This window comes from Callithrix jacchus, chromosome X (assembly GCF_049354715.1).
Source record: "Callithrix jacchus isolate 240 chromosome X, calJac240_pri, whole genome shotgun sequence".
Lineage (NCBI taxonomy): Eukaryota > Metazoa > Chordata > Mammalia > Primates > Cebidae > Callithrix > Callithrix jacchus.
The window spans coordinates 21,925,970-21,940,390 of NC_133524.1; the positions used below are offsets into that span (position 1 = coordinate 21,925,970).

Sequence of the window (14,421 nt, forward strand, 5' to 3'; positions counted from 1 at the left end):
GACATACCCCTCACAGATGGCCTGGTTACTTGTAGTTCTATTCTGAACTCTGTCTAGTCTAAGTATTGAGCTTTTTAAGCAAACTATTAAAAAAGAAATCTTCCCATACCTCAGTTTCCCCAACTGTGAAAAGGTAAGTTAAACTAAGCCTCGAAGGCCTAAGCGAATTCTTACATTCTTTGGGTTTTACCATTTTCGATAAGGTGGTAATAATTTTAACTTTATACACAACATTAATGTGCATCCTGCTAAGTGGTTTGATAAAGGTTTCCCTTGGATAATATTAACCAGCCTTTTTTTTTTGTGAGACGAGTCTCGCCCTGTCACCCAGGCTGGAGTGCAATGGTGCCATCTTGGCTCACTGCAATCTCCGCCTCCCAGGTTCAAGAGAATCTCCTGCCTCAGCCTCCTAAGTAGCTGGGACCACAGGCATCTGCCACCATGCTCAGCTAATTTTTTGTTATCTTTAGTGGAGATGGGGTTTCACCATGTTGGCCAGGCTTAACTAGCCTTTTTTTGGGGGTGTTTTACAACTCACAATTAGCTGCTTTACATTTTAATTGTAACTTACGAAAACTTTCCCCAAAGTTTGAAGGGATTCTACAATCTTTTTCTATTTGAAGATAGTAAAAAGTTTTATTATACTTATTCATATAACCCCTTTCTGCTATAAGGTATAATAGATAAGATATTTAGGACAAATTAATAAATATTAATTGAAATGTGAGAACAAGGAAAAGAAGAAAACAAATACACTTACCAAAAAGTCATTATGATTGCTTTTGGTGTGCCTCATATTTAGTTGTGAGTCAGGACAAAAACAAAAATAATTTTAGTTTCATAATTTGTATTACAAAAAGGAGAAGATGTATTAGTTCCCCTGAGGAAGCAGAGTTTTTCCTGATACCATATTATAAAAGAAATTTCTTAAGCATCATTATGTAGAGTACATATATGTTTTTTCATCTGATTTATTTAACCTGATTTATTTCTTGCTTTTCCATTTTATTATTGCTGGTTGTGTTTATTTTCCTAACTTTGGGGAAGCAGAATTGTTCCTAGTACCTACATTCATGACCATGCATATTGTTAATTGAATATATAATCAAAAATGATTGTTGATAATAATTAATTTCACAAATAAAGGAGCTTAGGTTTTGGTTTTAAGAAACACATATATTATTTCTTACAATCTTGCTATCTTGGGTAGCATAGTTCCAAGATACAATGCCCTCATCTTTCCATGTTCATATTAGTACTTAACACATTTTGTTATAATTTCTTTGTATGACATCTCCCCAAGTAGTCACTTAACTGTGGGCTCCACTAGGTCAGGAATCCTATCTTATTCATTTGTAACTCTAATGCTGCCCCATTACCTATATATAATAAACTATTCAGTAAATATTATCATGAATGAATAAAATATTGACCTTAAGTATATATTTTCCCTCTCTTTTTTATAATTCAGAATTATGGCTTGGAAACAGAAAATCTAAAAACCCTTTCTCACAAGTTGAATGCATCTGCCAAAAATCTACAGAATTTTATAACAGGAAGGAGAAGGAGTGGCCATTATGATGGGAGGACCAGCCGAAAATTGCCAAATGACTTTCTGACCTCGGTTGTGGATCTGATTGGAGCAGCCAAGAGTCTGCTTGCTTGGTTGGACAGGTAAAGTCTTCCACATGTTTCATAAGTAGCCTCTCCTCAGATGCCAGTTTGAATATAACATTATTTTGCATTTTCTTGTGAAAGGATTAGACAGGTAGAGGAGTACCAAGTAATAAATGTCTAATGATGATTTACTACAATATTGGGTATTATCAAACAGATATTAATCTTTTGCAAAATTTGATGTCCAACTAAGTAGACAATCAAAAATTAGTCTCTGACAACTGTAAAATACTTTTGCTGCTCTATTTAAAAATTTTTTTTTAATTTTTATTAATTTATTTTTTTGAGATGGAGTTTTGCTCTTCTTGCCCAGGCAGGAGTGCAATGGCGAGATCTCAGCTCACTGTACCCTCCACCTTCTGGGTTCAAGCAATTCTCCTGCTTCAGCCTCCTGACTAGCTGGAATTACAGGCATGTGCCACCATGCCCAGCTTATATTGTATTTTTAGTAGAGATAGGGTTTCTCCATGTTGGTCAGGCTGGTCTTGAACTCCTGACCTCAGGTGATCCACCTGCCTCAGCCTCCCAAAGTACTGGGATTACAGGCATGAGCCACCGTACCCAGCACACCTTTGCTGCTTTATAAGCAAAATCATTATTTAGCTGTCATAATACAATTTTTAAATTTTTGTTTATTATAATACTGCTCTGTCTCCTGATTTTCTTTATTTGTATTAGTTGGTTTTAATTAAAGAAATGACCATTGGGATGCTATAAACTGTTTTAAATAGGTAATTAGACACTGACACCTTTATAACATGCCTTGTATGTCTCCTTAGCCTCGCCTCATTCATTCTCTGTTATTAATTTAATTGTACTGTTTTAGATATCATAAACATACTTTTAGACTTTTTAAGTTTAGGTGACTTATATTTGTTTTGGAACACATAAAATAGTTTAAAGTCTTGTGATATGAAATGAAAAGGTTAGATTTAAATTATATACTGTACGTGGTTAAATGTTATAATGATAAAACATTACAATGATTTATAAAGAAACTAAACAAGTTATCTGCTTTCAGTACTGGAAGTTTTGGTAAGGGATATGTACTATGTTTAATGGCTAAATAATGGAATTTTTAAAATGCTCTTTGTCTTTCATAAGAAACTCTGATAATATACATTACCAGAATTCTTTCTTGAATGTCAGTAGGATATTCATGTGTACACACACACACACACACACACACACACACACACACACATATATACACACCAGTATAACATTTTGGCATTTTAAAAACATGAGACCTTATATTAAAAGTAAAGCATTTGTATTTTTAAGGTGAAAATTGAGATAATTTTTCTTAATTTTATATTGTCTAATATTATATATACTTTTATATAATATAAAGTGTTACTAAATCAAAATATGAAGCACTAAACTATATGCTACTAGCTTTTAATAATTAGTTTATGGACAGAATGTTTCTTTTGCATTATAACATTATTAAAACTTAATTTTCATAATTGTCAAAACCTCATTATCAAGTGTTTAATTGCATTTTAAATATATCCATTCCAAAAGTTATGAATGGTCAGCAAGTAAAATATGGCTTAGTCCTTAAGTACTATTAATATAATACATTTGTTTTGGTAGGCTTCACAGTAATTAGAAGAATTAAAGAACACATCCTTGATTGTAATTATATCTTCTTTTACTCTCACTTTCCCCGTAATTATAAATTTGCTCAGCCTTGATATTTGCATTTAGTAAATTTATTTATATATATTTTTTACCTTAGTATAGTTAGATGAATAGATAAAAATTATTAGCATGAATAGAGAATGTTTTTACTTCTTTATGACAGATATGGCTATTTATAAAATCGCACATTTCCCACACCATAGTTGTCCTTGAGATTTTGTTGTATCAATTTTTTATGGTGGCATACATTCATTATCTAATAAGATGCTTTTGGTAAGTGCCAATTCACCTACAAAACACATATGTGCATACATACCTACAAAAATATGTAAAAACACACATAACAGTCCATGAAGTCAATCCATGTTTTGTGTTCATTTCATAGGAAGAGAAAATATGACAAAAAGCCCAAAGGAAATAGCTTAAGTCATCTATTAGGCTTCCATTTCTGCAAAGTTTCTCACAATGCTTATTTGGTGTTATATCATACTATGGTGATCAATTAAATCAAAGGTCATTTAACATTTTGATCATGAAAATGAAATAAAGACTTAAAAGGGAACAGAATAAAGGAACAGATAACTAAAATCTTCAATTGAGACTCTTGTAAATTGACAGAAAAAACTGAAGTTTATATTTTGAAACTCTTTGATGCAAAAGTTCAGCTTTAGGCTGGTGCTTTAATTAAAATGCTTTAACATCTTAGATTTTGAAAAGAAAAGCAAAAGGAGAAGAATAAAAAAAAGACAAGATTATTTGCAATGCTAATGCATTTAGACTTTATATTGAAGGCTGTGGGGAGGTGCTTAGGGTCATGCTTGTGTTCAGATTTGTGAACTTGGAAGATTATTTGGGCTACAGTGTTGGGAAAGATTAGAGAAGAGTAAGGCTAGAAGAAGGGAAACCAGTTAGGAGGTTCTTGTAGGAATTAATTATGCTGCTACTACTGGTGGTGATTCTGATGCTAAAATTGATGATGATGTCATCTCTTGGGTACTGATGCCTCCAGACACTCTCATTTAATCAAAACAACCCTAGAAGGATTGTCTTCATTTTACAGGTAGGAAAACTGGGAATGAAGGAGATTAAGTTCAAAACCAGGTGGCACATAAGTAGTGGAGCCAGGATTTAGTCTTGACAGTCTAACTATAGAACTTAATGTCCCCTCTTCTTTTTGTTGATATTTTAAATTAATGAAGCAGCAATAAGGATAGAAGAATGTTAGAGTTATTTATGTAAATTAATAAGACTTGGTAACAGGTAAGATCTCTAGAGAGTAAGGAAAAGGAAGGCATTTGGGGTGATACCACCAGTCGTGATGGTAAGCCTTATGAAAATAGGTAGCTGAAGGAGAATTTTAGAATAAATCATTCTTATCCTACTCTATTTTCCATAACATTTAGACCCTTCCAATATGCTGTATAATTTACTTATGTATTATGCATATTACTTTTATCTGACTGTTCTTTATATGATGTCCACTTCGAAAGAGCAGGTAGTTTTCATCTACTTTGTACACTGATACCACAGTTATCTAAGTAAGTTCTAGTCAATAATGGCTGCTCAACAAATATTTTTGAATGATTGGAAAAAAGTGGGATAAGGAATGAGGCCTGTGCACCACCACCAATTGAAGAATGGTTAGAAGTTCAGCTTACAGAAAAAAAAATAAGAAGGCATAACCAGAGAGGCAGGAGGAAATTAACTGAGAGTGATTTGATGGAAACAAAGTGAGTAAAGAGTTTTAGGGAAAGAAGGTAATGGTCAGTAGGGTCAAACGCTGCTGAGAGATTAGGCAGAGTAAGGACAAAGTGGTAGGTAGTCAGGGTATCTGTGACTTTAGTTAGTTGTAAGTTAATGATAACTAAGAACTCTTCTTTGAAATAAAATTTAACTGAGATTGTTTATAGTTCAGGATAGTTTTGTGTAATGTTTATTTCCCCTTTTCACAGATTTTAAATCTTTTGCCAATAGTAGGAAAGAGGAAAGTTAAATGATGAGTGCTACTAATATATTTGGGAACTTGACTTTGCTTCCTCCTCTGCCATGGCTTGTATGAGTATCTTAACTGCTCCTTGGCCTATATAAATTTCAGAAAGTCCTGAGATCAATTTAAATCTAATAGGATTTTATCTATAACTGTGCCAGGTGAAATGTTTAGGCTGTTTGATTACCTGACAAGTAGTCCAGGCTTTTATTAGAGATTGTTAGTGGGTGTATGTTTAAGTTATAATTCCTTTTAAAGAAAAAAAATGTTTTCTAGGTAGCCGCAGGAGTACAAACCAGCACTCCACATGCCCTCTTGTTTGATTGTGTCCTACATACTTTACACATTAATCAAATGCTAGAAAAGCCAAAAGAACAGCATTCTCCATGACCATTACTGTGAATTCCCACCAAAATGCATGGTAATGTAGCATAAGAGAGCATAGGGCTGAGAGTTGAGTCTCAGCTCCACTCTAACCCTCCATAACTTGAACCTTAACCTCAATTTTAATTTTCCTTTAGAATAAGGATGTAAGACCTGCAGAATTTAAAGTTGTTTTCTAAGCACTAATATTCTATGATATAATGCATTGATCTTGACTAAAACCATATGAGGAATATTTCCAACTTATTTCCCTGTATATAATATCAAAGATAGACACCAACAAAATTTCATAGTGACTTTTGGATGAATGATTTTTAATTCCTATCCTTTTTCTAAATAAATTTAATTAATATTTTTGTTTGTTTCATGTTAACTTTTTAAAAACTTTAATTCTTCTCTATGTTTTGCTTATATAAAGTAAGAATGTGTCATCTTTTTTGTTTGCTTTTCAAGAATTTAGAAATTAAATACTTAATTATGAAAGCATTGACAACAAAAGCCAAAATAGACAAATGGGACCTAATCAAACTCCACAGCTTCTGCACCGCAAAAGAAACAGTCATTAGAGTGAATCAGCAACCAACAGAATGGGAAAAAATGTTTGCAGTTTACCCATCTGACAAAGGGCTAATATCCAGAATTTACAAAGAACTAAAACAGATTTACAAGAAAAAAACAAACAAGCCTATTCAAAAGTGGGTGAAGGATATGAACAGACACTTTACAAAAGAAGACATACATGAGGCCAACAAACGTATGAAAAAATGCTCATCATCACTGGTCATTAGAGAAATGCAAATCAAAACTACATTGAGATACCATCTCATGCCAGTTAGAATGGTGATCATTAAAAAAACTGGAGACAACAGATGCTGGAGAGGATGTGGAGAAATAGGAACACTTTTACACTGCTGCTGGCGGTGTAAATTAGTTCAACCATTGTGGAAGACAGTGTGGCAATTCCTCAAGGACCTAGAAATAGAAATTTCACTTGACCCAGCAATCCCATTACTGGGTATATATCCAAAGGATTATAATAAATCGTTCTACTATAAGGACACATGCACACAAATGTTCATTGCAGCACAGTTTACAATAGCAAAGACCTGGAACCAACCCAAATGCCCATCGATGATAGACTGGACAGGGAAAATGTGGCACATATACACCATGGAATATTATGCAGTCATCAAAAATGATGAGTTTGTGTCCTTTGTAGGGACATGGATGAAACTGGAAACCATCATTCTCAGCAAACTGACACAAGAACAGAAAATCAAACACCACATGTTCTCACTCATAGGCAGATGTTAAACAATGCGAACACATAGACACAGGGAGGGGAGCACTACACACTGGGGTCTGTTGAGGGGAAATACGGGAGGGACAGTGGGGGTTGGGGAGTTGGGGAGAGATAGCATGGGGAGAAAAGCCAGATATAGGTGAAGGGGAGGAAGGCAGCAAATCACACTGCCACCTGTGTACCTATGCAACAGTCTTGCATGTTCTTCACATGTACCCCAAAACCTAAAATGCAGTAAATAAATAAATAATAGAAAAAATAAATAAATAAAAAATTATGAAATTCACTATGGATGAATGTGAAACTATGGCAGCAGTTCAACATCTCATCACTTCTTCCTTTTTTTAAGTGATGAAACAGAGATAAGGGGGGACTTAGGAACAGGACAAATGGGACAAATGGGCAAAGTCTTCTATGTTCCAAAGCTGTTCTTTCATTTTATGCTAAAACTGCTATTAACAAAGCCAGTCATTATTGATCTGTAAGTCAAATAATCAAGGTTAGCTGCTGAATAATCAAAAATTAATTCAGATAATGAAACTCTCTAGAAATTTTCCAATTCACTTGTTTAAAAGGCTTTGATTAAATACCTTCTCTAGCAACAACAGAAATTGCTTTCATAATACATGGCCACATACCTAGAATAATTTGCAGTGTAGTTGAAATGACTCAATAACAGCAAGCACAAATGCAGGTACCAATTTACGAGTTACTACATACCAGGAACTGAACTAGGTATGTTACAGTACCTTACCTGCATATTCACAGCAACCCCATTTTCTCCGTGTTTTACAGATATGTAAGCTGAGGTTAAGAGTTTAAACAACTTGCCTACTATCACAAACCCTGGGATGACCTACATCAGCTATTTCCAAACTCATTTGTCTCAGGATTTCTTTATAACTCAAAATTATTAAGACTCCAAAAAGCTATGGTTTATATGGATTCTATCTTTGAAATTTATCAAATTGGAAATTAAAACTAAGAAATTTTAATTTTTCTTTTTTCATTTTAAAAATAACACGTTCATTTATGTTATAATAAACCCTATTTCTACAAAAAAAAGTTCCACAGAAACAATTTTGACCAAAAATTTTTAATGTTTCATTGCATCAGTGTATATTTGCTTTAATTTGGGGGTGTTTAAAATGAACACTATAGATGAATACTGCCAAGTATATGATCTTTAACTTTAGTTTATTCCTTCAATATGTAATATTTTACTTGAAGAATACATTTTTTTCAGTTAAGTAGGATTAATTTGATGTTAAACAACTTTTCATTTTTAACAGGTATAAGTTTTTTGGCATTACAAAATTTTTATTATATTTTGGAGAAAACTTGCATGCACAGCAATATGATTTGGGTTTACTACAATTTTTATTTTATGTTACTTGAAAGAGGAGAAAGAAAAAGAGTAGGTGACAAATCTTTAATTTGTTCTAGATGCTGAACTAGATGCTTTATGCACACACACACACACACACACAGTCTCAGCTCATTGAATTCTCACAAAGCAGATATCCTCATCTCCATTTTACATATGAAATGTGAAATAACTTGCCTAAACTCATTCATCTAGTATGAAAATTATACTTTGTGTCTATATTTGTCTGACACTGAAGTCCTGTTGTTTTTTCCTTTATATTCCTTTGTCATGCTACCTCATTTTGCATGCTAATTATTGAGGATTTCGAAGAAGGTATCTGTGGTATCTAAACCTTTATTTACATTTTGCTATTTCTCTTCAAAAACTAAATAAGACTACCACTTTTCTGTTTTAGGCCTCAGTATCTGAAATTGCTGTATAGAACTTCATTTATAGAAAATTTTAAGTTCACTGTATGATAAAGGTTTACTATTTTATTTTTATTTATTTATTTAGAGACAGAGTCTCACTCTGTTGCCAGGCGCCAGGCTGGAGTGCAGTGGCACAATCTCAGCTCACTGCAACCTCCGCCTCCTGGGTTCAAACAATTCTCCTGCTTCAGCCTCCCGAATAGCTGGGACTACAGGCATGCACCACCATGCCCAGCTAATTTTTGTATTTTTAGTAGAGACAGGGTTTCACCATGTTGGCCAGGATTGTCTCAATCTCTTCACCTCGCGATCCGCCTGCCTCGGCCTCCCAAAGTGCTGGGATTACAGGCTTGAGCCACGGCGCCCGGCTCTACTATTTGATTTTTAACATTAATAAAATTTAATTCTAATTGTTTCTAAAACACCTTTCAAGATTATTATGCTTTAAAGGGATCAATGAGATACTTTTTTAAATCACTGAAAAACCTTTTAATGTTTAAGGCATAACAGTTAGTGTTCTAGGAAAATAACATTTATGACTCAGAAAAATTCCTATTTCAACGGAGCTTCCATTTAAATGAGATGCACTTTCAAAGACCAGCTCCTTACATTTCCTAAATAAGATAAAATCTAAAGTTAATAAAATTCCATTTTTTCTCCTATTTAAAATATTGGTTCCAATGAAACAGCAGACTTTTCCAGAGGAATAGCCTCAGAGGTAAATCACAGTTGGTAGCTTTACTGTTTATTTTCCATGCATGGTTTACTTGTCTATTTTTAACCTACATCCTACTGTTTTTGACACCTTATATTTCCTGCAGTTTTCTGTGGCTTTGCCAAATTGATCTATACTCAGAAGTTTACAGATCACTACAAGTGTTATGTTGTACAGTAACATCAGTAAAAATGTTCAAAATTACTATTTAACAAAGTTTATTTTGCCTTCAGTAGTGACAGTTTTTTTCCTTCATTTTTAGCAGTAATATCCAATTCTGGTAGTTTACAAAATACCTTTTAATGCCATCCTGTTTTTGATGGGATCAATGAGATCTCTTAATATCATGAAAACCTTTTACATATTTAAGGCATAAGAGTTTAAGGTACTAGGGAATTTTTGTTAAGATTTCTTTGAAATTTTTTGCCTTATGTAAGAAAATGATTAAACTAATTTCTTCTTCCATGATAAGAAACTTTTGGACAAATTAATTCTATACCAGGAAAAATATTACAGAGACCAAGAAAACCACATCAAACACTACCAGATAATGTTTGGTCTTATTTTCTCTCATGTGCTCATTGCTTGTAACTTGACACTAATTATTCCGGGGAAGAGCAGTGATGTTAGCACTACCATTATTTATGGACTACCCTAAGGCTTCAGCTTTGCCAACCTGAGAAATAGTAAGGTGTTCCAGATTTTCCTTATTAGCATCTTAGCTTTCCTTATTAGTTTCTAATTTGTTTAGGATTTCTGAACCATTAGTAACCTTTTAATAAATGTAATGCTTTTGTTTAGAAATAATGTACAAAGAATAATTTCTTATAGGGTCATAACTTTTGCACCAGAGAGAAATATAAATATCATATTATCTATATGGTGATTTAAGGGGGACAGTTGCTTACTTTTTTTTTCTTTTTGATTTCTAGAAACTTCCATTTGTTTACTCAATTTTTAAATTTTTATTGTACTTTAGGTTCTGGGGTACATGTGCAGATCATGCAGGTTTGTTGCATAGGTACACATATGGCAATGTGGTTTGCTGCCTCCATCCCCCCGTCTACCTATATCTGGCATTTCCCCCCATGTTATCCCTACCCGACCTTCCCACCCCCTCACTGTCCCTCCCTTGGCCCCCCTGATAGACCCCAGTGTGTGATGCTCCCCTCCCTGCAGTGTTTGATTTTCTGTTCTTGTGTCTGTTTGCTGAGAATGATGGTTTCCAGATTCATCTGTGTCACTACAAATGACATGAACTCATCATTTTTTATGGCTGCATAGTATTCCATGGTGTATATGGGCCCCATTTTCCTTGTCCAGTCTATCGTCAATGGGCATTTGGTTTGGTTCTAGGTCTTTGCTATTGTAAACAGTGCCACTATGAACATATGTGTGTGTGTGTCTTTATAGTAGAATGATGTATAATCCATTGGGTGTATACCCAGTAATGGGATTGGTGCTGGGTCAAATGAAATTTCTATTTCTAGGTCCTTGAGGAAATGCCACACTGTCTTCAACAATGGTTGAACTTAATTACACTCCCACCAACAGTGTAAAAGTGTTCCTATTTCTCCACATCCTCTCGAGCATCTGTTGTCTCCAGATTTTTTTTTTTTTTGAGACAGAGTTTCGCTCTTGTTACCCAAGCTGGAGTGCAATGGTGCAATCTCAGCTGACCACAATCTCCACCTCCTGGGTTCAAGCAATTCTACTGCCTCAGCCTCCCTAGTAGCTGGGACTACAGGCCTGTACCACCATGCCCAGCTAATTTTTATATTTTTGGTAGAGACGGGGTTTCACCATGTTGACCAGGATGGTCTCGATCTCTTGACCTCGTGATCCACCCGCCTCGGCCACCCAAAGTGCTGGGATTATAGGCATGAGCCACTAAGCCCAGCTGTCTCCAGATTTTTTAATGATCACCATTCTAACTGGCATGAGGTGGTGTCTCAATATGGTTTTGATTTGCTTTTCTCTAATAATCAGTGATGATGAGCATTTTTCATATGTTTCTTAGGCTCATACATGTCTTCTTTTGAAAAGTGTCTGTTCATATCCTTCGCCCACTTTTGGGTGGCTTTGTTTGTTTTTTTCCTGTAAATCTGTTTTAGTTCTTTGTAGATTCTGGATATTAACCCTTTGCAAGATGGGTAGATTGCAAACATTTTTTCCCATTCTGTTGGTTGCTGTTCACTCTAATGATGGTTTCTTTTGCTGTACAGAAGCTTGGGAGTTTAATTAGTTCCCATTGGTCTATTTTGGCTTTTGTTGCCAATGCTTTTGGTGTTTTAGTCATGAAGTCCATACCTATGCCTATGTCCTCAATGGTTTTGCCTAGGTTTTCTTCTAGGGTTTTTATGATGTTAGGTCTTATGGTTAAGTCTTTATTCCATGTGGAGTTAATTTTAGTGTAAGATGTCAGAAAGGGGTCCAGTTTCTGCTTTCTGCACATGGCTAGCCAGTTTTCTCAACACCATTTATAACCCCATTACTTGTTTTTGCCAGGTTTGTCAAAGATTGGACGGTTGTGACATTGCCTCCAAGGCCTCTGTTCTATTCCATTGGTGTATATCTCTGTTTTGGTACCAGTACCATGCTGTTTGATTACTGTATCCTTGTAGTATAGTTTGAAATCAGGTAACATGATACCTCCAGCTTTGTTCCTTTTGCTTAGTATTGTCTTGGCTATGCAGGTTCTCTTTTGGTTCCATATGAAGTTTGAGGTGGTTTTTTACCAGTTCTGTGAAGAAGGTCATTGGTAGCTTGATGGGGATAGCGTTGATTTTATAAATTACTTTGGGCAGTATGGCCATTTTCACGATATTGATTCTTTCTAACCATGAGCATGGAATGTTTCACCATCTGTTTGTGTCCTCTCTTATTTCCTTGAGCAGGGGTTTGTAGTTCTTCGTGAAGAGGTCCTTTACATTTTTTGTTAGTTGTATTCCTAGGTATTTTATTCTCTTTGTAGCAATTCTGAATGGGAGTTCGCTCATGATTTGGCTCTCTGTTAGTCTGCTATTGGTGTATAGCAATGCTCGTGATTTATGCACATTGATTTTGTATCCTGAGACTTTGCTGAAGTTGCTTATCAGTTTAAAGAGATTTTGACCTGAGATGATGGGGTCTTCTAAATATGCAATCATGTCATCCGCAAATAGAGACAATTTGACTTCCTCCTTTCCTAATTGAGTACCCTTTGTTTTTCTTGCCTGATTGCTCTGGCTAGAACTTCCAATACTATATTGAATAGAAGTGGTGAGAGAGTGCATCCTTGTCTAGTGCAAGATTTAAAAGGGAATGCTTCCAGTTTTTGCCCATTCAGTATGATATTGGCTGTAGGTTTGTCATAAATAGCTTTTGTTATTTTGAGATATGTTCCTCTGTACTTAGCTTATTCAGAGTTTTGAACATAAAGTGGTGTTGAATTTTGTTGAAGGCCTTCTCTGCATCTATTGAGATAATTGTGTGGTTTTTGTCTTTGGTTCTGTTTATGTGGTGGATTACATTTATAGACTTGCATATTTTGAACCGGCCTTGCATCCCTGGGATGAAGCCTACTTGATTGTGATGGATAAGGTTTTTCATGTGCTGTTGCAATCGGTTTGCCAGTATTTTATTGAAGGCTTTTTCGTCTATGTTCATCATGGATATTGGCCTGAAGTTTTCTTTTTTTGTTAAGTCTCTGCCGGATTTTGGTATCAGGATGATGTTGGTCTCATAAAATGATTGGGCGAGGATTCCCTCTTTTTGGATTGTTTTGAATAGTTTCAGAAGGAATCATACCTGCTCCTCTTTTTACATCTGGTAGAATTTGGCTGTGAATCCATCTGGACCTGGGCTTTTTTTGGTTGGTAGGCTATTAATTGCTGCCTCAGCTTCAGCCCTTGTTATTGGTCTGTTCAAGGTTTCAACTTCTTCCTGGTTTAGGCTTGGGAGGATGCAAGTATTCAGGAATTTACCCATTTCTTCCAAGTTTACTGGTTTATATGCATACAGTTGTTTGTAGTAATCTCTGATGGTAGTTTGTATTTCTGTGGAATCGGTGGTGATATCCTCTTTTTCATTTTTTATTGCATCTATTTGTTTCTTCTCCCTTTTCTTTTTTATTAATCTGGCTAGTGGTCTATTTTGTTGATCTTTTAAAAAAACCAGCTCCTATATTTATTGATTTTTTGAAGCTTTTTTTATGTCTATCTCCTTCAGTTCTTCTCTGATCTTAGTTATTTCTTGTCTTCTGCTAGCTTTTGAGTTTTTTTGATCTTGCTCCTCTAGCTCTTTCAATTTAATGATAGAGTGTCATTTTTAGATCTTTCCTCATTTGTCTGGTGAGCATTAATTGCTATAAATTTCCCTCTAGACACTGCTTAAATGTGTCCCAGATATTCTGGTACGTTGTGTCTTCATTCTCATTGGTTTCAAAGAACATCTTTATTTCTGCCTTGATTTCATTGTTTATCCAGTCGACTTTCAGGAACAGGTTGTTTAGTTTCCATGAAGTTATGTGGTTCTGAGTTAGTTTCCTAATTCTGATTTCTAATTTGATTGCTCTATGGTCTGAGAGACTGTTTGTTATGATTTCCTTTCTTTTGCATTTGCTAAGGAGTGATTTATTTCCAATTATATGGTCAGTTTTAGAGTAGGTGTAGTGTGGTACTGAGAAGAATGTATATTCTGTGGATTTGGGGTGGAGATTTCTGTAGATGTCTTTTAGGTCTGCTTGGTCTAGTTCTGAGTTCAAGTCCTGGATATCCTTGTTAATTTTTTGTTTTGTTGATCTGTCTAATATTGTCAGTGGAGTGTTAAAGTCTCCCACTATTATTGTGTGGGAGTCTAAGTCTCTTTGTAGGTCATTAAGAACTTGCTTTATGTACCTGGGTGCTCCTGTATTAGGTGTGTATATAC

General features: G+C 34.9%; 1 protein-coding gene across 8 annotated transcripts in view; it reads left to right on the plus strand.

The window, feature by feature from the left end:
- Positions 1–14,421, plus strand: part of CNKSR2 (connector enhancer of kinase suppressor of Ras 2) — a 304,807-nt gene that overhangs the window by 58,420 nt on the left and 231,966 nt on the right. For all 8 annotated transcript variants that reach the window (XM_054251174.2, XM_054251175.2, XM_054251176.2 and 5 more), the window contains exon 3: positions 1,472–1,674. In XM_054251174.2, coding sequence (XP_054107149.1) covers positions 1,472–1,674 — 203 coding nt within the window. The remainder of the gene's footprint in view (positions 1–1,471; positions 1,675–14,421) is intronic.